The 21,938-nt window shown below is 35.6% G+C and overlaps 2 protein-coding genes and 1 long non-coding RNA gene across 4 annotated transcripts; 2 read left to right on the top strand and 1 right to left on the bottom strand.

The window, feature by feature from the left end:
• The first annotated feature begins 720 nt into the window (after nucleotides 1–720).
• LOC121267845 (ferredoxin--NADP reductase, root isozyme, chloroplastic) lies at nucleotides 721–4,994 on the top strand. Its single transcript, XM_041171932.1, has 5 exons — nucleotides 721–981; nucleotides 1,193–1,249; nucleotides 2,155–2,487; nucleotides 2,833–3,052; nucleotides 4,227–4,994. Exons 1-5 carry the CDS (start codon nucleotides 958–960, stop codon nucleotides 4,724–4,726), a joined length of 1,134 nt encoding a protein of 377 aa, XP_041027866.1. The 5' UTR covers nucleotides 721–957; the 3' UTR covers nucleotides 4,727–4,994.
• Nucleotides 4,809–8,686, bottom strand: LOC121267846. The gene is made up of 2 exons (XR_005941089.1): nucleotides 8,590–8,686; nucleotides 4,809–5,046 (listed from the first exon to the last, which is right to left on the bottom strand). It is a non-coding gene; the product is annotated as an uncharacterized LOC121267846 (long non-coding RNA).
• Nucleotides 8,687–11,395: 2,709 nt separating this feature from the next.
• LOC121267848 (sodium/hydrogen exchanger 6-like) lies at nucleotides 11,396–21,692 on the top strand. Of its 2 annotated transcripts, XM_041171937.1 has the most exons (22): nucleotides 11,398–11,897; nucleotides 12,094–12,145; nucleotides 12,369–12,428; nucleotides 12,536–12,560; nucleotides 12,702–12,787; nucleotides 12,886–12,997; nucleotides 14,319–14,381; nucleotides 14,498–14,517; nucleotides 14,602–14,699; nucleotides 16,655–16,683; nucleotides 16,780–16,811; nucleotides 16,907–16,954; nucleotides 17,045–17,105; nucleotides 17,191–17,288; nucleotides 17,379–17,454; nucleotides 17,548–17,567; nucleotides 17,703–17,800; nucleotides 17,884–17,993; nucleotides 19,297–19,383; nucleotides 19,697–19,815; nucleotides 19,913–19,995; nucleotides 21,167–21,692. In XM_041171937.1, exons 1-22 carry the CDS (start codon nucleotides 11,711–11,713, stop codon nucleotides 21,214–21,216), a joined length of 1,614 nt encoding a protein of 537 aa, XP_041027871.1. In that variant the 5' UTR covers nucleotides 11,398–11,710; the 3' UTR covers nucleotides 21,217–21,692. The 2 variants fall into 2 exon arrangements, with proteins under 2 accessions (XP_041027872.1, XP_041027871.1); XM_041171938.1 differs by lacking the exons at nucleotides 19,913–19,995; nucleotides 21,167–21,692 and having other exon boundaries at nucleotides 11,396–11,897; nucleotides 19,639–19,776.
• The last annotated feature ends 246 nt before the right edge of the window (nucleotides 21,693–21,938 follow it).

Raw genomic sequence — 21,938 nt, 5'->3', positions numbered from 1 at the left:
CTCAACCTCCCTCTTCCCAGACAATACATAAATTCTTCATATATATGGTAACACTATAGTAGTACACTACTTTTAAAACCTCAATTACACAATAATCATGTTGGATGCCCTTATTAAAAAAAGATGGGTTGTATTAATTCATCTGTTTTGAGTACTGCTATCATAAGATCTCTACATCATATATTGTTTATGCAGCATAATATAATTTAAAAGATAAATTTTAAAATTTGAATATTACAAATTAAATCTTATTATATAAGTGATGTTGATTTATTTCATCCTTAAAAAACACATACTTTAAAATAAACAATAACAATGGTTGAAAGTTTATTTTAATCTATATATTTTCATCGTTAAAAAGATTAATAACTGTGTTTTTCTTATTTTTACAATCAATAATTATGTATTGAATTTGAACTAATATTGTCTAACACTTTAATCTAAACTCCAAACTTTGGAATTCATATATTTTTTGAAATGAAGGTTTTTTTATCATTTATTTTTCTTGGGATAACGTATTTTTTAGATTCAAAAATGAGTTGAGATGATTTTCGATGAGTTGAATAAAATATTATTAGAATATTATTTTTAATATTATTATTATTTTAATATTTTAAAAAATTAAATTATTTATTATATTTTATATAAAAATTTAAAAAAATTATAACGATGAGATGAAATGAGTTTAAATGAGTTTCGAAGCAAGAGCTTAAAAAAAATGATTAACATATAATTAATAACAAACAATGAGCAAAATTAGCCAACGACAGTCTGAGAAGCCAAAGGTAAAGCCGTCCTTTGCTACTCTCGAAAGGATCATTTGCAGCTGCTCTTCCTCTCCGCTGCATGAGCGAGAGATCGAACCCACCTTATATATTTCGTGAACAATATTGATTCTCCTTAATCCTCTCTGGTTTCTCCCCGAGTCTCGCTCTGCGAACCTTTCTTGATCTCCTCATGGCTCAGTTGGCGGCATCTCAGGTCGACCCATTTCTTTTTTTCATTATATGATTGTGATCCTTACCCTCTGTTTGGCTTCCGAGAAACTGCGGGAAAAGAAAATGAAAGAAATCCAATGATGAATACTAAATGAGATTAAACAAATGCCTCAGCTGGCAAGTGGATGGGGTTTTTGCTGTGCTTTTGACTCTGCCTTTCTGCTAATGTTTCCAGTCTGATGGTTTGCTTTCAGGTTGCAGTGAGTGTTCCTGTTGGGAGCGATTTGTCCACCAGGAGATCCGTGCTTAAGGTTTCTTCAAAATCTTTATATTTTTTCCGACTAATTTTGTAGTTGAAATGCTTAATGTTACAATCTTCGAGTTAAATGATTACTTATTTCTGTTAGTTCTGTGTTTGGTTATGTCGTGGATCATAAAATTTAAGATTGGTTACATTCTAGAACATGAGGTTTTGATATTTTTGGGAATTTTGGAAATAAGAACTCATTCCCCATATTCAACTTCCATTGAAAAAAAAAAAAAATTTGTCCTACTCACATTTCATTTCAAGCCATTTAAACTGGAACATCGAAATCCAATCATTGTCTTCAATTAGTTCGGTCCAAATGAAACAATAAAGCAATTGTAAAATTTGTAAAATTTTTGGGAATTTTGGAAATAAGAACTCATTCCCCATGTTCCAACATTACTCACATGTATATCTCAATTTCAGAAGCATAGATTTTAATTTATGTCCATTGTAGTAGAGATCTGATTATGTATTTTTCTTTAGTTCTCAGAGATGAAGTAAAAAGAGAAAAAGTCACTTTCACTGGAAAACTATCCCTAGAAAAGCCTTGATCAAAGCAACATTATCTAAAAGTTATATTCACTTTTTTGTTTGCTTCCTTATCAAAAACCACTCCGCCACCTCGAATGAGAGCAAGAGAGTGGATTTCAGCTCACAATTCTCTGATTTGCACTCTCATTCATGTAATGCCTCATTTATTGTCTCAACACCATAGTAAATATGTATATAAGGTTCATTGTTTACATGATTCTTTACCTATAAAAAATGTTTACACAATTCTTTGAGAGAAAGATATGATACGATTAATATTGAATGTGAGTTTTACTTTATCATTAACAAATTAAATTTCCCTGTTTTTTGTATGGTTTGTGATTTCTCAAGGCAACTGTTTTTCATTTTTTGCAGACAAATAACTTAAACTTTCATGGAAAATCATGGGCACCTTTCTTATCATTGGAATCGAAAACAACAAATGCACGATTGAGAAATAAACAGATAATATGCCAATCAGTGCAACAAGCTAGCGTACCTAAAGTTGTTGTTTCCCCTTCAAGCCTTGAAGATGCCAAAGAGCCCCCACTAAATACATACAAGCCTAAGGAACCTTATACAGCAACCATTGTCTCTGTTGAGAGCCTTGTGGGGCCGAAAGCTCCTGGAGAGACTTGCCATATTGTGATTGATCATGGTGGCAACGTTCCATACTGGGAAGGGCAGAGTTATGGTGTAATTCCTCCTGTAAGTGATTAGTTACCTGGTCAGCATTCTCTTTTTATTGTTCTTCTCCAAAGTTGTAGGTTCTCTTTCTAGGCTAGTCAAGATAAAGGCATATTATATTGTAGATGGTGTTGTCAATTTCCCTTGTTCCTGTCTTTGCCTATGGATCTCTGTTGCTACTGGCTAGGAATAAGAGAATAAATAAAATGATGTAGATTTAGTGTTCAGTTCCATTTGATGGAGAATCTCAATTTGTATATTTATTCAGAATTTATGAAATATTTTCTTGACGTGCTAAAAGGTGTGTATCTCTGAATTAAAAGTATACCATTGTGATATTTGAATAATCATCTCCATGTGTCACAGGGTGAAAACCCAAAGAAACCAGGGGCTCCCCACAATGTTCGTTTATATTCAATTGCCTCCTCTAGGTATGGAGACTTTTTTGATGGCAAGACAGCCAGCTTATGCGTCCGCCGTGCTGTTTATTATGACCCTGAAACTGGAAAGGAGAATCCTTCCAAGAATGGTGTATGCAGCAATTTTTTATGCAACTCAAAGCCTGGAGATAAAATTCGGGTCACAGGTACGGTCTACCTTACACCAAAGGTTAAAAGATTTGATTTGTTTTTTTAGAATTTCCTTCACAAGTAGTCAAGGATCACATAACTTGCTTACACTTTCATGCATAATTAAATTTCCGATGTCTACTAGTTAGTTGATACTTGATGTGTAGCTTATGGGTCTAACTATTCTACTCATTTTCACAAGTGGATCCAAATACTCTATCAAAGCAAGTCAACAACTTAATGGCATATTCCTAGTCCAACATTATACAACAAATGGCGTAATATTAGTCACTTACCATGTGAATGATAATGATTGTGACTTATAAAAAAAGTTTAATAGTAATTGTCTTCAATAATTTATATAGTCAGATGGGTTAGTTTGGCCATATAAAACAAAAGTTAAGGCAATTTTTTATAGTTTGATGGGGTTACCTCTGGTTGTGATTCGTGAACAGTGGACAAACATGCTGACTAGTAGTTGCACAAGTCCAGAAGGTCAAAAGCCTGGATAGTTTGTTTGATGAAGAAAGTGAGTCTGGATCTATTGGTCAATGGGTATTTTATATAAGCTTGACATTTGGATGCTTTGATGATTATCAAACTTTCACCATCCGAAGGTCAGGAGGAAAGACAATTGAGCAAGTATCATAAATTTATTTGACCAGTAATTTTATCATTCATGCACTGAGATTTCTCTGTTTAGGGTACCAAAAGATTTTACATTGGGACAAAAGGAGACTTTCTTTTCTTTATTCCATGGGAGGGCCTGCCAGTGGGGGAAGTGGGTTCAGAATAACGTCATAATAAGCTTAACTAATAGGTTATTCATAATTAATATAAATTGTTGCAATTAACCTGGCTCGCAAAGGCGTTTTGTTATTGTATAAAGGAAACTTCATGTGACTTATTTTTTGTTAAATTGCTTTGCTTCGATTTTAATCTGTTGATATCCTATTGCTTACGTTGTCTTCAAGTGAGTCCTACTTCAGCATTATGGTTTTTAATGATTTCTTAGTTATGATATGGTGGCTGAATTGGTGTTATCTAATTAACAACATGATTACTCTTAGAGGATAGATAGATGTAGTTGTGTGATTGGTGATTCTTTGGTGTTGGTTTTACATAGATATTCAATGTTATTGTGGTCTAGACTTGCTTCTTATCTGTTCTTATTTCTGAATTATCTTGAAGGCCCCTCTGGCAAGATAATGCTTTTGCCTGAAGACAACCCAAATGCCACCCACATAATGATTGCTACTGGAACTGGCATTGCTCCATTCAGAGGCTATCTTCGCCGAATGTTCATGGAGTCTGTTCCTACATTCAAGTTCAATGGTCTTGCATGGCTGTTCCTTGGGGTGGCTAATTCTGACAGTCTCCTATACGACGATGAATTTACAAAGTATCTTAAGGACTACCCAGACAACTTTCGCTTCGACCGGGCCCTTAGTAGAGAGCAAAAGAATAAGAGTGGAGGCAAGATGTATGTTCAGGACAAGATTGAAGAATACAGTGATGAAATCTGTAAACTTTTGGATGATGGTGCCCACATTTATTTCTGTGGGCTTAAAGGAATGATGCCTGGGATCCAGGAAACCTTTAAGAGGGTTGCGGAGCAAAGAGGGGAGAGTTGGGAACAGAAGCTCTCTCAACTAAAAAAGAACAAACAATGGCATGTTGAAGCGTACTGATTTACTTGGTGATTAATGTCATGTATGCGAGTTTCATGAAAATTGCATCAGGCACATTCTGTTAGGTGAGTTGGCTTTTTCTAAATTGCTCAGCTTTTTAGACGAGGAGCTTGAGTGACAGTTACCATTTTATCTGTACTATTAAAATAACCATTAAGACAAGTTAGATTCTCTTGGTTAGTACAAATTAAGAACCCTTTTCAGTAGGTGATCTGAAGTAATCTTGTCACGTGACTTGTTTTCAAATAAAAAATTGCAGTATTCTGTCGTTTTAGTTGTCATAGATGGTTGTCATTTCTGTTGGTAAGAATCTGTCACACCTCGCCGGTATCTCTAAAAGATAGGGTGAAGACGGTTGCTGGGCCCCTTATGTTTTAGTTTAAGTAGTCATTTTAGTCAGGGCCTGTTGTTAAGTGGGCCTTAGTTATCTGTTATGCATTTAAATTCCAGACTGGCCTCTGGCCTTTTGTTTGTCGTTCGGTCCATGGCCTTTATATTTCTTTTCACTTTAGCTGAAGGTACCTGCATATAAGTACCAAGCACAGTAGTCTGTAGGGATATTCTGAATAATATAGAAATTTCTTTGCCTTTCTCTCACTTTCTCTCATGTTCCTTCTCATTTTCTTGGAGGAGCTCCCCTGAAGAGAGCAAATCAATATTATTTTATTTTAATTATTAGGGTGTGTTACAAAGTGGTATCTAGTAGGGCTGTACAATAAATCGAGAAACCAACCTATAACGAATTAGACCGGCCGAAACCGATGGAGAATCAATTGGCGTGTGGCAGAAAATAAAGAAAACTGATATCGACCGGTTCGAACTTGGTTCAAACTGCTAAACCGGTAGATTAAAGAAATTATATATCTTTTATATATTTTTTGTATTCAAAAAGACGTTGTTCTACTTAAGTTTAAGTGGAACGACGTCGTTTTAAGCCTGTGGTTGTGTTTTAAACACAACTGAAACGACATCGTTTGGTATTAAACCAAACGGCGTCGTTTTATTTATAACGTATTAAAAAAAAATTAAGTAGAACGACACTGTTTGGTCTAAACCAAACAACGTCGTTTCGAAATTAGGTCGTCTTTTTCCTCAAGCTTTTTCTTCCCAGTTCCCCGATCTCATTTCTCATCCTCTCTCTCTCTCTCCAACACTTTCTCTCTACTCTCCCAAACGAAACTCGCCGATGAATCGATAGTGAACTTCTAGAGAACTGCAGGTGTCAAGACGGCCGATGTTTCTCTTCCCCCTCGACAGGTTTTAGCTGGTTTCCTCTCCAAAAAATGAAGCATTGGTCAACGTCGGTTTTGTCCCAAAACCACACCGATGGGGTCAGTTTTCACCCCTAGTATCTAGAGCCAGGCTTTCCGTGACAGTTTCTTTATCAATCTATAGAAATGAAAGAAATGATCTCATCATTACTCAACATTAAGGAGTTGGTGGAACAAAATTATCAACAATATCAAATTATCTTGCAAAAATTAAGGGAAGGTCGGAACAACTTTCACGAGAATTTAAGTTATTTGGAGCAGATTGGTACGATGCAGGAAAAAGAAGATGAAGAACAAGCAACAACAGATTCCTTGTCCAAGTTCATCTTTGAACAAAGCTGCTTCTCTCAGATCCCGGTTAGTGATGACTCCTCTGCTAACCCTAGAATCTTTCATCACCACCACCATATGCCTCATTTGTTATCCGAAACAACCCAAGTAGTAGCCAAACGACATCGTCTTCAGTCCCTCCAAACCAAACATTCGATAGAGGTTGATGATGAAAAAATTTTAAGCCACCGAAAATTCAAAGCAAAAGCAAAAGCAAAAATGGGAATCAATGAAGATTTTCTGGACGACAAGGTCAAGCAGATGAGAGATTTGCTCTCGAGCTTCTCCTTCGATGCAATGCCCTCCTCGTCCAAACAACCCACTTTGGAAGAAATAAAGTCTTCCTCCCTCGAGCTCTACCAGGAAAATCGGTTTGTTGGCTTAAATTTAGTTCATTGGTTCGAGCACCTCTGTTGCTGCTCCAACCCCGATCTTCAAGCTCAGATTCTCATATTTGGTGTTTTGACCCTCGAGGATACGAGTTGAGTGTTGAGCTCAATGCGATGGGCTGCACATGTTTGATTCAGTGCTTAGGGAAGACCAAGAGAATTGATGACTTGGTTAGAGTGTTTGCACATCTGTTGAAAGAGGGGTTAAGCCAGATGATAGGCTTTGTGGATGCTTGCTTTCTGTTATGTCTCTATGTGAGGGAAATGGAGACGTTGATAAGATTCTTACTTGTTTGGGAAATGGAGACATTGATAAGATTCTTACTTGTTTGAACCAAGCTAACCCAAAGTTGTTTTCGATTGTGAAGTTGGTAATAGAAGAGAAAACTAGCTTTGAAACTTTGAGGGATGAGTTCAAGAGCATTCTCTGTGAAACGGTAGTTGAAGCCCGAAGACCCTTTTGTAATTGCTTGATTGATATATGCCGAAGCAAAAAGCTTCACGAGAGAGCTCATGAGTTGCTCTACTTGGGAACCCTGTATGGGTTGTACCTAAGTTTACACAGTAGGACTATAGATGAATGGTGCTTGGATGTTATGTCCCTATTTGTTGGTGTAGCTCAAACAACACTAGAAGAGTGGATGGGAACTCTATCCAAAATTGTTAAAGTGCAAGGAGGCATTATCGGAGTTATTTTAAGCTCAAACTGGCACAGGAACACACAAATTCTCCCAAGGACTGGCCAATTCCTTCGCTTCTCATGCCAAGAAACTTGATGCACCGTTTAGGTAGAGTAAAGAGAAAGTTAGTTTTTTTGTGGCAACTCGGGAAGATCTAGTGTCATGGGTGAACGAGATCGCCGAGTCTTTCCATGGCTTGAAATCGCTTCACTTTCGGCGAATGATTGTGAGGGACTCTAAGGTTAGGAACCAGTGGAATCCCAGTGGCTCCACCTACCTCATCACTGACCTCACTGGCGGCGACATAGACCTCATGGGTGACTTTGCTTCTTTCATTGCTATCATAGATTCCATAGGTACATATATTGCAGCGTCGAGATATGGGAGTGCAACACATATGCCTCCTTCTGTACTCAGCCATGGTGTTGGCTAGCAGGGAATATGCACTTTGTTGGATGGCATTTTTGGCGCTAGAAGGATGACATTGAAGGATCTGAGGGCGTACGGAAAGAAGAAAGGGTGGTGCCCGTACTTTTTGGCACGACATATGCTGCAGTTTGCAAATGTGGTGGTTTACAGTTACCAGTATTTGCTGGATCTCAAGGTGGCTGGGATTATATCTGAGGAAATGCAGAGGGGATCTGTTGTGGTGTTTGATGAGGCGCATAACATTGATAATGTGTGTATTGAGGCTTTTAGTGTTAGTGTGAGAAGGCAGACACTTGAAGGGGCCAGAAGGAATCTTAACAAAATGCGTCATGAGATTGAAAAGAAGGTACCAGTTCTTTTCTTCTCTTTGGAAATTGCTTGTGACATGGATTATATTGTTCCTCTCGGATGTGTTGCCATGGGAGACTGCCCACAAATTTTGAGAGGGCTGTATGAAGGACCTAATCTTGCTTTCATGCCCCACATGGAAAAGGCCTTTCACCTTGCACCTCAGTTGTTTGTGGAAATGTCTGTGAAGTTGGAATTTAAGGCAAAAGTTCTATTTTGACCAAATATCCTTCCAATATGATATTCCCTTCAACGCTATTTTTATGGGCCTTGCAGTAAATGGTGTAAAAGATAGAAATTTTAATTGGATCGCTGATGATGAGCTGGAAGTTAATAATTTTCAATTACAAAGGAGGTGTGACAGCCAAACCACACCTTATAGACAAGGTCTTTTGAAGGGGAAGGATTTGTCACACGTCGTCAGTATCTATACAAGGATGAGGTGAAGACGGGCTGGCCTTTTATGTTTTAGTTTAAGTAGTCATATTAGTAAGGGCCTGTTGTTAAGTGGGCCTTAGTGTCTATTATGCAATTAAATTCCAACTGGCCTCTTGGCCTTTTGTTTGTCATTCATTTCTTTTTCCTTTAGCTGAATGTACCTGCATATAACTACGGTAGTCTGTAGAGATATTCTTGAATGATATAGAAATTTCTTTGCCATTCTCTCATTTTTCTTCTCATTTTCTTGGAGGAGCTCTTCTCGAAGAGAGCAAATCAGTATTATCTTATTTTAATTCTTGAGGTGTGTTACAGAATCATCCCATTTTGTTTTATGAGATGGTAGTAAAACATTTTAATTGGGGTTGGATGTTATTTAAGGCCACCGCTTGAAAACAGGTTAGCCCACGCTTAGATGTTGAGATGATTTCAAATGATTTGAGTTGATATGTAAATAGTAATATTTTGTAAATTATATTGAGATGTATTTGAATATAAATAGATTGAGATTTGTGTTTAAATATTTGAAGTAGGTTGATATAAATTTAATTATTTTTATAAAAAATTAAAAAAAATAATAGATCTTATTAATGATTGATTTGAAATGCATTAGACTGATTTGAACAATCAAACATAGTTTAAAAGTAAAACGAATAGCCAAGGTTGGCAGTAGCACAAGTGGATAATGTTCGTGGGATGAGATTCTTACCAGCTATAGGGAGAGAGAATTTGCCTGGCAATGTTGATATTCTTACCACCTAGTCATAGGATGAGATCGCCTGGTTTCGTCAGAACTTTGGACATTTTCTTCTTTGATATTTTTTTTTTCACCCTCTTTGTAGGATTTTTTTTAAAATTTATTTATTTATTTTTTATGGGGCTTCCCAATTGATCCCCTGATTGAGTTTAGGCGTTGAAGATATCCTTTGAATGAGTTTGTTTAATTTATCCTTTTTTTTTTCTTTTTATCAATATGGTCGAAGAGGCCTATATTAAAAAATTTGGTGCCAAATCAATTATAATTTTATTCTTCTTAAATTAATTAAATTATTACACTTATCATCTATACACTATACATTTAGTAAGAGAAAAAAATAAAAAATTATAAAATTATGTGTGGTGTGAAGATGATAAGAGTATAGTTTTTCTTAAGGTGTATATTCCTCTCTTTCAGCATATTGAATTTTTCTATATCCGAAATTAGTGGAGACGCTATTTTCGAATGAGGACATACATGCATGTTATAATCTTGATAATCTCATATACACTTTAATAACATATTTTACTAGGTGTACATATTTCTCACACTATCTCCTTGATTATTTTCAATTTTCACTTTTCAAGTATTGTAATTTGCACATTGGATGCATCATGCATGAAACATTTGCGTTTGTTTTCAAAATTCCTCTCATCTCATCTTAACTAATCATAACAACTTTATTATATTTTTACACAAAATAAAATAAATAATTCAAAATTTTCAAATTTCAAAAGAAAAATAATATTAAAAATATATATATTATAATGATATTTTATTTAACTTTTAACTTTAATTTTAATTCATCTACGAAAACGAACAAGGTGAGACTCTCCTAGTATTTTGGCTGGGGGAATTGTATTTAGTGTTTGGTGCTATGATCGTTTGTGTGCTTCAAGTGAGATAAATAGATACGTAAAATGGATCGTACAATATTTAAAAATTATAAAATTAAAAGGTTTAATATTTAAATCCTTTTAAAATTGTGATTCTCTTACCGACCGCTCTCTTGAGAACTGTATGATTGAAATAAGAGTTGCACTCCCAGCCGGTTGGGTGTGGACCTTGTTTTCACACCTGCCAATTGGTTTTAGACAATATATATATATATATATATATAGAGAGAGAGAGAGAGAGAGAGAGAGAGAGAGACAGAGAGAGATATTCCTAAATTGAGCATCCTTGGCACCCAAATATCAAGTCACATCTTAAAACGACCCATGACAAGTTTCACAATTATATTCCACATTATTTGGGCATTTCACCTTTACTTTCTTTTATTAGATTTAAGTCTTTGGAAGTTTGGATGGTCCCATTTTTTTTATTCATTTGTTCCAAGTTCTACTTGAGTTAGGTGCCGTTTGATAGTAAAAATGAGGTCAGATAGTTTTAGATGAAAGTTGAATAAAATATTATAATTTAATATTATTATTATTTTGATATTTGAAAAAGTTGAATTGTTTATTATATTTTGTTTAAAATCTGAAAAAATTGTAATGATGAAATGAAATTAAACACTTTCACTAGCTAAACAGAATTTCATAATAATTAATGTGTTATATTTCAAGTATCTTTTAATTTTACCTGTCAATCTATAAACTTTATTTAAATATGTCATGGTGTAAGAATGATAAACTAATATTATTATTAATAGCATTGTTCATCCGGGTATGAATCCAGACATCCAGCTATATCTAAATCAGGATCCGGGTATATAATGCAGTCCAGATACTTGTACTCACCATCGAATATAGGCGGGTGGATAACCCGATTATCATCTCCAAAACCTGAATATCCAATTTTAGATCAAGTCTGAAAAAAATCGATCCGGATAAACAATATTAATTATTTATAGCTAGATTTTATTAAGTAAAAAAAATATTGAATATTTTTCTCAAAACATAAATCGATGAAATCAATCTATTTAATAAAAAAATATAAATTTGTCAATGGTATTCCTAATTTTTAATAATAATATATTAAGAAAAAAAAACCTATTTATTCATTATAATGGATGGGTGTGTTAATTTCAAAGTATCTAATCAAACCGAAGACATGTTCAAAGGTTTTGCATGTTAAACTTGAACAGTGATAGAGGCGACGGAATAGTGTGGCAGTTGACAATCGGGGAGAGCAAAAGTAGACACTAGAGAGCAATATCCAATCACCATCGTTGTGGTGGGGACTGGGAGAATTCTGGGATTTCTCTGGGTCTTGAGAGTGGCCTCTGCGTCATCGTCACACATTCCAGACCCCGTATACACGAGGGAGGAAGTGGCTTCCCGATCGATCGTTTGATTCTTCGAATTTAGGAGGTCGCTGCTGAAACTTGAAGTAATCGAATGGGCATCGACGAAGTGATATCGCCAGCGGACGCGCGGGGCAGTAGTCCCGGAAAGGATCAGCAAGCGGCCGGAGTCGGCATCCTTCTCCAGATCATGATGCTCGTGCTCTCTTTCGTTCTGGGCCATGTCCTCCGCCGTCACAGATTCTATTATCTTCCTGAAGCCAGCGCCTCTCTCCTCATCGGTATTAATAGCCACATAATTAGGGCTTGTTTTTATTGTTCCGTTCTTACTTATTAGGGTTTCTTTTTTGGGAGCGACGTGTATTGACTCCGTTCCAGTTCCAATTGTGAATAACAACATGGATATTATAAAAAAAAATATTTAAAGGAAGATGTTTTAACCGATAATGTATATGTATTTCTTGTTCTTTATGTCAGGTCTAATTGTTGGTGGCCTTGCTAACATCTCGAATACAGAAAATAGCATCAGGTTCTTCCGTTGTTTACTATGCTCGTTTTCTCCTCTGCGCAGAATTGCCCATCTATACGCTTATTTTGTTATGTGGTCATAACTGATGAAAAAAAAAATGTTTTGTGGTCATAAACCCTTGCTATACCCAGAAAAATTAACCAAATGAAAAAAAGGAAGGCGAAGATAAAGCTCCTGTTACTTGATTATATAGCATCAATAATATTTTCGTTTATTTCTGCAGGGCTTGGTTCAATTTTCATGAGGAATTTTTCTTCTTGTTCCTGCTACCTCCCATCATATTATATCCTTACTGGTCGTTGATGCGTTTTCCTTTAATACTTTTGTTGCTTTATCAATGCTTGTTAACTGGTTTCTACTTGTAGTTTTTCTTGACACTTTTGTGCTTACTCAGTCAGGGTTCAGTCTCTCACCTGTAAGCACTCAGTGCCTTGATCTCTGTATATGCGTGTGTGGGTGGGTGTGCTCGCTCGCCAGCATGCCCGCTTTCCAATTTGCATGCAGTGCAACCATTGTTCGTATAGTATGATTTACTCCATGGTTTTGGCCTTTGCAGAAACCTTTCTTTTCAAACTTTGGAGCCATTGTTACATTTGCTATCTTTGGGACATTTATAGCTTCTATTGTTACTGGACTTCTGGTGTAAGTTTTTCTTATTCACCCTAAGCATACTGAGTTTCCATCTTCCTCACCTTTTTAATACATACATACATATATATATATATATATATTTCTTGCAGTTACCTTGGCGGTCTGATGTACCTCATGTACAGACTTCCTTTTGTTGAGTGTCTGATGTTTGGTGCTCTTATATCAGCAACAGATCCCGTTACAGTTTTATCCATCTTTCAGGTGATTTTGTGCTCCACTTCTGTTTCTAATGAAATAATCTGTCAGCGGGTATCTATTTTAAGACGTGTTACATAGTTTTGGTTAAACTAAATTGCTCGCTGTTTTTTTTTTTTTTTGACAAAAATTGCTCACTGGCTGCCTACATTCCTTACCTCTTGTCACTATAGGGTGGATGTTCCTATAGATATATTGAGGGTTCAACTTAAAAATATTAAATAGATACACATTCCTATACCTTATACCCAAGGCTCGAAAATAGGGTTCAATTCAGGCCGATTTAGCCAATTCAAATTGAATCGGTTAGAAACCGAAACAATTTCAGTGAAATTTTTGAATCGTTCACTGAGCCACTTCAATCGATCAATTTAAGCTGATTCAAACAGATTCTAGCCGATTTAAGTCCGATTTGAACCGATTCAAAACTATATTTATTTTTAAGTTGTCTAACAACTAGGTTTTTGTTTTGATTTCTTGTACAAAATATGATAGAACTAAACATATGTTGGCTTTTTCATCATTGTATTCAATAAGAATCACAGAAAAATTGAACGCTAAACCGTGTAGTTCTTTATTTTCTTTAGTTGAACAAAAAGATTAGGAGATGAATGAGTGTTTTGTATTAAATTTGTAATTGTGCATAAAATACTACATTTTCCATGTGCTTATAACTTAATGGTCTTTATCTTCTTCCTCGTATATGAGGCAAAAAATGTCGACAATTGAGATTAAATACATAAATTACATGTTTATTGAATCTATTTAGATTCATATAATATTTTTATTGAAACTAGTCGGTAAATTCATATTTTATACTCTTTTATACATGATATTAAATGCTTAGATTGCATTATATATGATTTTTAATACTTTTTTTTATCAACATTGAAATAACCGATTCAAAATTTTCATGAATCACCCGATTTAATTTTTGAATCGGTCCTTACCTGATTCCGATTTTTCAAGCCTTGCTTATACCTCTTGCTACTATACTGAGTGTTTATTATCCTTATTTTTTTTTTTTAAACTGTATTCATCTTTTATTTAGCTCTTCAATCTAATCATTATTCTTTTATTTCTAAGGTCTTTCGTTGGACAAAATATATTCAAAGCTTTGAGCTTAATCCTTGGGTCAACTATGTTTTGGAATTACTTCTAGTACCCTTTGAATGTAACATATAACTCTTCCTTAATAGCCATTTGTGTTAAATTGGCCTCTTGCTTTGCTTATTGCATGTGCATCTAAATATATTGATCCATTTGTTCTTTGAAAATTATTCTGCTTAATTTTTTTCGGTAATATATTTGTAATGGCCTTATACAGGAACTAGGCACAGACATGAACTTGTATGCTTTGGTATTTGGAGAATCTGTTTTGAATGATGCAGTAAGTTTTTACCATTATTTCATAATATGCTATGTTCTTGTTGAGCACATATTCTATTTATAGGCAAGCCATATTTACTCAATGAGTTTTTTTTGGGCATGTTGGACTATTGGTAGATGGCAATTTCCTTGTACAGGTACATAAAGTGAATTTCACATGTCTCCAGCAATTAGAGTATTTTGGAGTTCAGTTCTAAGAAAATCAATGTTTTGCTATGCAGGACAATGTCATTGGTAAATAGTCGTGACTCATCGGGACAAAACATATTTGTTCTGTTTGTTAGGTTTCTTGAGACTTTTGTTGGCTCGCTGTCTTCAGGTAAACATTTGCAGTCTGCCTTACGGTATTATTGATTTCAAAGATTTTTTATTTTTTATTTGTGGCATTTGTTTGAACATGCTTGTTGAGAGCATGCATTGAATTTTTCTAAAAAGACTTAGTGATTATGGTACTTCATGTTTTAATGTTTGTCTTGGCTTGGCCAGTTAACTCTCAGGCAGTTTGTACAAAAACTGAAGCAGGCAGCTGCTGTGATTAAATATAGATTGAAAGATGACTAATGTGGGTCAAAGAATTAGAAAGAAAAATTTGAAGAAGATGAATAGTTTAATAGATCGGAAAAGGATGACCAGGACTTTATACCTTGATTTCTTAGGTAATTACTTGAGCTCCTTGAGCATTGCCCCAAATAGAGTTTGCATCAGGTTTCACCCAGAGTTAATATCTGGTTATAAAAACTTTATAAATCAAGCGAATATGAGCCGTTTAATTTTGTTGAAGACCCCTTAACCAATAGGGATAGGATGCTATACATCATTCTTACCATACCACAAAGACTAAAAAATGGTGGTTATTAAGGAGGCCGGGTGACTCTTATTAAGAGTACTCTTTCTAACTTACCAACTTATTTTATGTCTTTATTTCCTATTCCTGCTAGTGTGGCGGCACGGATTAAAAAACTTTATCAAGACTTATTATGGAGTGGGATGGGGGACGAATTCAAGTTTCATTTAGTTAGCTGGGAAAAGGTGTGAAGGCCATTTCCCTCTGGTGGTTTGGGGATAAAAAACTTGAGAATGTTTAAGCGGGCCTTACTTGGAAAATGGTTGTGGAGATATAACATGGAACCGGAAGCTCTTTGGAAAATGGTGGTCGATTGCAAACATGGTAGTGGTTGGGGGGGTTGGTGTACTAAAGAGGGGAATGGGAGCTATGGTGTGGGGGTTTGGAAGCATATAAGAAGAGGGTGGGGGGTGTTCTCTCGCCATACTAAACGGGTGGTGGGGGAGGGTACTTGCATGAAATTTTGGCAAGATATTTGGTGTGGGGAGGAGGCCCTAATGGATTCTTTCCCATCTGTATTCCGAATGGCATGCAACCAAGAAGCTTTAGTGGCGGATTATATAGTTTGATCAGGGGACCAAGTCCAATGGAATGTCACTTTTAATAGGGCAGCTCAAGATTAGGAATTAGACAGTTTTGAGACTTTTTTCGTACTTGTATATTCTGTGAGACTGAATGGACTGCGAGCTGACAAATTGTGGTGGAAACCTGCGGGTAAGGGTGCTTTCTCGGTTAGTTCCTTCTATAAGGCCTACCTCTCTTCCAAATATGCATTTCCCTTGGAAAAGATTGTGGAGGAATAAGGCACCCCCCATAGCCCTTTTCTTCACTTGGATAACGGTCTTGGGTAAGATCTTGACAACCGATAATCTGTGAAAGTGCCGGGTAATTTGTGAAAGATGGTACCTATATGCATTATGTGGTGCATATGGCGTGAACGTAATGAGCATACTTTCGAAGATAAGGAGCGGACACTAGAGGAGATTAGATCTTTATTCTTCTGTACCTTATTTCTTTGGGCTCTAGCTGTTGATTTTAATGGCCTAAATTTTCATGATTTTCTTGTTTCCATTGTAATGACCTAGATGGGCCTAATCCTTTGTATACCATCTTGTGTACTTGGGCTTTGCCTATCCTTTATTAATACTATTGTTTACTAAACAAAAAAAAAAAAAAAAAAAAAAAAAAAAACACTAAAAATTCCTGCTAGCCAAAAGCCTAATAAACCTTTTTTTTTTGTTTTTTTGTTTTTGTTTTTTATAGATAGTGAAGACGTTGTATTCATAATAATAGGCATAGTCAAGAAGTCTAAAGAACAACAGAGACTTCTTGAATGATTATATTCCTTGATCTTTGATCACTTTTTTTTGTTATCAATATTTGCATGTATTTTTAAGATTACTAACATTGCATTTCGTATGCCTCTGCAGGTGTTGCAGTTGGATTTACTTCTGCTTTGATATCCTTCTTGATAAAATTCTCATATTCTGTCTAATAAGTTACTCTTAATACTTTTGGAACTTACAATTGATTGTGAGACCTTAATTGTCCAAACCTATTCAAGTATGCCGGGTTGGATATCGACAAGTGAGTACCGCATATAAATCTTTCTTTGATTTTGACGACCCATAACTCATACGAAAATCTCTGATACAAGTGTATTTATCTTGCCCTTATTTCAGTCTACAAAACTTGGAATGCTGTCTCTTTGTCCTGTTTCCATATTTCTCGTAAGAGAACATTTTTCTATTTCTTTTTTGATCTTCTCATTCTTTTTTGGACTTGTTATGCGATTTTATTCACAACTTCATTCTTTGTAGGTACATGCTTGCTGAAGGTCTTGGCCTGTCTGGTATTGTATCAATATTGTTCACTGGAATTGTAAGTGAATTTATATATTTCTTTGCTGTATACCACCCACTACTTATCAAAAATTTATTATGGGAACATTGATTTTCTGTTTTAGGTCATGAAGCATTACACGTACTCAAATTTGTCAGAGAAGTCGCAACATTTCGTGTCTTCATTTTTTCATTTGATATCATCATTAGCAGAGACATTCATGTATGGGTGATTTTCATTATCTTTCTCTCATATTGAGTGATTGAACTTTTATGTCTATGTACCTATGATGAGTTGTTTTTCAATTTGCAGATTTATATATATGGGCTTTGATATTGCCATGGAACAGCATAGCTGGTCACATGTTGGATTCATCTTTTTCTCAATTGTATCCTTGCATTATTTGTCAGAAGTAGTTTACTAATATTTTCATTAAGTGAAACTCGCTGTTGTTCCTGAACTTGCTCTGCGATGACTTCAGTTATTTATTGTAGTTGCAAGGTAAGCATGCTGTAATTGTTAATATGGGGATTCTTTTATCTAGAAAGACATTTTTATAGTGATATCAAGATTTTTTTTTTTTTTTTTAAATCGAAGTATTTTTATGCTAACATGTATTTACTATTTTTCATGTAGGGCTGCAAATGTTTTTTCTTCTGCATATTTGGTCAATTTGGTTCGACCTGCACATCGAAAAATACCTGTAAAACATCAACAAGCACTTTGGTATAGTGGTAAGAACTTTAGAAGTGGCTAATTACTTTATTTATTTATTTTGTGATATGGCCAAGTACTCATGGTTTATGGGTGTGAGTAGGACTTCGAGGGGCAATGGCTTTTGCCCTTGCTCTGCAATCAGTTCATGATCTTCCAGAAGGACATGGCCAGACAATATTCACTGCAACCACTGCAATTGTTGTTTTGACGGTAGGCAAGCTGACCATGTTCTTTAAATCATTGCCTTTTTTGCTTGGGACCTTACTCCGTTGCTATGCTGAATTCATGTTTACCTTCTGGTCTTCATTATCTAAATCTGAAATAAAAAACTTTACATTCTATCTTGTTCCATCACCCTAGACTTGTTGAAGGGCTAATATGAACCAGTCACTAAGCCAGTTTATCAGAATTTTTTCCCCAGATAGGTATTACCTTTCATGGGATTCACTATTTTTCTTCATCTCCACTTGCACTTCCGGTTTTCTTTAGTAAATTTATTCTGGTCGATGGTAGCAAACTTCAACCATGTGTTTTGGTTTTAGTCATCATCTTCCATTGATCGTCTTCTGTTGACAATGATCTCTAGAAGCATGACATAACCCGGCTCAACATGATAGTCTTTAACCCAAACTACATGGGGCTGGCTGTGCAACTCCTTTTTTATTCAGCTTTCTGTTTGGATTGTATCCTGTAGGGGACCTCTCCTCAATTCCTCAATACCTTAATCAGTGTCATTTTTGTCTTTCCTTGTTTCTAGGCCCTAGCTGAACCCCCACCCTACCCCCTATAACATTTGGATCATTAAAAAAAAAAAAAAAAGTTTAATAAATTTCATTTTACTTACAAAAAAAAACATTGGATCACCATCACCATATTAGATTAAAACTTTCTAGATAGCAATCGGTGATTCTTGGCCATTTTCATCATTTTTTTTCCATTGGCTCTTCTAATCAGGATCTTGGACTTGAAAAAGCAAAACACTTTCTCTGAATTGGAAAGTTCAAAGATAAAATTTAAACAAGATATATAATGAGCCATGCATGACAGCTTGTTAATTCGAGTTTAATGGCTGTCTAGCTAAGGGGAGGTGGTTTCTTAGCAATTGAATGCTGCAAAGGTTTTTAGGATTTAGAACAAAGCTTTGGAAGAACAACTGAGAGTTTCTAGGGGCTGTTTGATGGCATAATTCGGTGCTGATGGTTGGAACAGCAAACCAGATAGCAATTGCATGATAACTAAGAAAGCATAAATTTCTGTGAAGTCCATGCATATAAAAACATCTATAACTCCTAAACTAATGACTCAAGTTTGAAACTGTTTTAATCCTAGACTACCTAGAGCACCACCTCCAATACCATAAAGACACATATAATAAAACTTAGAAATCTGAGAAAATTGAACACACCAGAAACCCACCTTTTGTGGCCACGTTTAAGTCATGATTATGCTGTGAGTTTCGTATAAGATATCATGTTATTATAATTTACCTGTAGCCTTCTAAATGATTTTGCAGGTGTTGTTGATTGGAGGTTCGACAGGTACCATGCTGGAAGCCTTACATGTTGTAGGTGACGGCCATGATGGCGGCTCCCCAGGAGAAGTAAGTTCTGTAAACAATAACTTAGTTACTAGTTCTAGGTATTTTTAGCTCAGTGGAAGAGTACTAATATCCTTGAGCTTAACTTTACGAGTACGATCCCTATCTATTTTATCAATGAGATTATTCTCCTAGGAATACTATGTTATTCTCCTGCTCATGCTTCCTCTATCTTCGTTCATGCATATGTTTATTTTTCCTGCTCTTAGAATGCTGTTTGTTTAGTCCCATTATAAAGAAATTGTATTAACTTCTCAGATCATTGATTTTTGTTTTGGCTTTGTATTCCCGCCTTCCCCTTCCCCTTCCCTCTTAGAGCTTGGAAGGGGACAATGACTTCATTGCTCCAAATAATGGCTACATTGCTCCCTCATATGATGAGGAAACATCATCAGCTAACAAGATCAAGATGAAACTTAAAGAGTTCCATAAAAGGTATCCTTCCAATATGAGACTACTGAGCTTTTCTTTTTTAATTTCTTATTCTTGTGCTAAAGAAGCAATGATCTCCCGTCCCCCTTTCTTTTTGCAGCACAACATCATTCACTGCATTAGATAAGAACTACCTCACCCCATTCTTTACAAGTCAGAATGAAGATGAAGAAGATGAGCATGGTAAGATAAACTTGATTTGGCTCTTTCAATTAAGGTATATGGTTTTGAACAGTCTGCTGCCAAAGATATGGTAAATTTCTAGTTGCTGAAAAATGCATTTCTATCTTGACTCTCGTGGGAAATGTTTCTAAGGGCTTCATGCAAATCTAGAATGTCTCAATAATCTTGTATTTTCACGTAAACCCGTGATATGAAAATGTATTGAGACATTATTAAAGTATTTAATTTCATCTGTTAATCTTAAATTTGAATCCACCTTTCCCATCTGAAGCCATCTTTCTTGGCCCACCTAAGGACATTTAGAAAACATTGTATATTCGATTCATTTTATTGAAATACATGTCATGTGCAAATTTCTATCTACTTTAAGACAGGCTGGGGTATCAAATAGTTTTATCTCAATTCGACTCCTGTAGTCTGTGTCGTTCAGACCTGCACCAATAACCAAAGTCTTAAACATCTCTTTTGTGGTTGATGACTTGATTTTGGGATTTAAAAAGATGTTTTTCTGGTAGGTGGGGATGTATGTGAAGCGTGCCCTGCCCTGTAGATGAGTTAAGATAGAAACATATCCGTTAATGTGTGTTTTCTTTAGCGGGTCTGTGTTCAGTATACCTCCCCTAGTGGGTAATTTTATACTATAATTCAATTTAGCACTTGATTGTCTTTACCATCTTTCAATTCTGAAATTGATTGCATATTAGAAGATTTGCTTGTTTTATTCTCGTATATCCAAGAGAAAGGCGCAGACTACACTGATCTACTGTATCATTTATTAGCAAAAGATAGAAGAGGTCTCTCTTTTGTCATAAATGTATTACATTGATTGTCCATATGGGTGTAGGAACAAGATCCTCTCCTTCACTTGAAAATTGATAGAATCCATTTAGTTCAAATTGGGGTGATTTGGTCGTCTCATTTCTCTATCTAATTCTTATCAGAAACATAGTGCCGAAAACTCTTGTATGCGAATATTCAGTATACGAGTGTTTTTGTCATCCTGTTTCTAATAAGAATTATATCCGAAAGTTAAATTAAGAGAGCTTGTCTCTGCAATGGAAAGTAGGACTTGTATTCGGATGTAATCATTTTTTTCGGTTACCTTCGTAATTAAATTCTGAGTTTTTCATAGCATGGAATTACTTGAATGTTTTCTTTGGGTGCTGAACAGATGAGCCAAGGCCTAGTTCTAGAAGAGCCGGTTTCCAGGGCCATACGTAAAAAATGCGGTGAGCCGTTGACAGCTTTCTTAGAAGGGCATACGGTGTTAAGAGGGAGGTGTTGTAGATAATTTACAAAATTACATCCTGGAGATAGCAAGCAGCTAGTGGTTTAACTGACAGACTATGGAGGGAACATCGTCACTGTTGTGCATTCCTACTTTCTAAAACACATGTAAAGTTCTGAAGGGCATACAAAGGGAGACACTAATGAATAATATGGATGGTAAAACTGGTAGAGTTAGATGTTACAATCAAATTCATACTTGGTAGGCTAGCTTGTTCCATTTAAAGAAGGATCTGCTACTACTTGTAGCAAGCAATTCTGCATATTTCAACCGGTATTTACACTTTTACTTCTGGTTGCTTTCCATATCCATGCTAAAATACAAGTTTGATTTGATTTGGAGGCTAACCTTCTTTGTAATTGCTTTCATTTGGTGGATTTGCATCTCAATGAAAGGAACAATTGATTCAGTTTGGCTCCCATAGTCTGAGCAATTTTGTACTACATGAAATGAATGAGTTAAGATGCAATGAAATGGTATATAGAAATTGGATTCCTCCTTCCATTTGGTTGGGGTTTAGAAAGGAATGATGAATGCACTGAAATGAAATATATAATCTCACAATCATGTCCCTTTTTAATCCTGTTTTTTAAGGGTTTAGATTAAGAGTGCTGCCCTGCTGGCCGTGCTTGCAAAATTCAATTTTTTAATTTTT

Source organism: Juglans microcarpa x Juglans regia, chromosome 5S (genome assembly GCF_004785595.1).
Source record: "Juglans microcarpa x Juglans regia isolate MS1-56 chromosome 5S, Jm3101_v1.0, whole genome shotgun sequence".
Classification (NCBI taxonomy): domain Eukaryota; kingdom Viridiplantae; phylum Streptophyta; class Magnoliopsida; order Fagales; family Juglandaceae; genus Juglans; species Juglans microcarpa x Juglans regia.
The sequence above is the reverse complement of the archived record's forward strand: the minus strand, read 5'-3'. Positions and strand labels throughout refer to the sequence as shown.

Bases quoted from the DNA above. Each gene is read 5' to 3' on its own strand.
- LOC121267848 (XM_041171937.1), top strand. From the start codon at position 11,711: ATGGGCATCGACGAAGTGATATCGCCAGCGGACGCGCGGGGCAGTAGT. The intron at 12,146-12,368 runs GTTCTTCCGTTG...TTATTTCTGCAG, and splicing joins AATACAGAAAATAGCATCAG to GGCTTGGTTCAATTTTCATG. The intron at 12,429-12,535 runs ATATCCTTACTG...TTTTGTGCTTAC, and splicing joins CTGCTACCTCCCATCATATT to TCAGTCAGGGTTCAGTCTCT.
- LOC121267845 (XM_041171932.1), top strand. From the start codon at position 958: ATGGCTCAGTTGGCGGCATCTCAG. The intron at 2,488-2,832 runs GTAAGTGATTAG...CATGTGTCACAG, and splicing joins GTTATGGTGTAATTCCTCCT to GGTGAAAACCCAAAGAAACC. The intron at 3,053-4,226 runs GTACGGTCTACC...ATTATCTTGAAG, and splicing joins AGATAAAATTCGGGTCACAG to GCCCCTCTGGCAAGATAATG.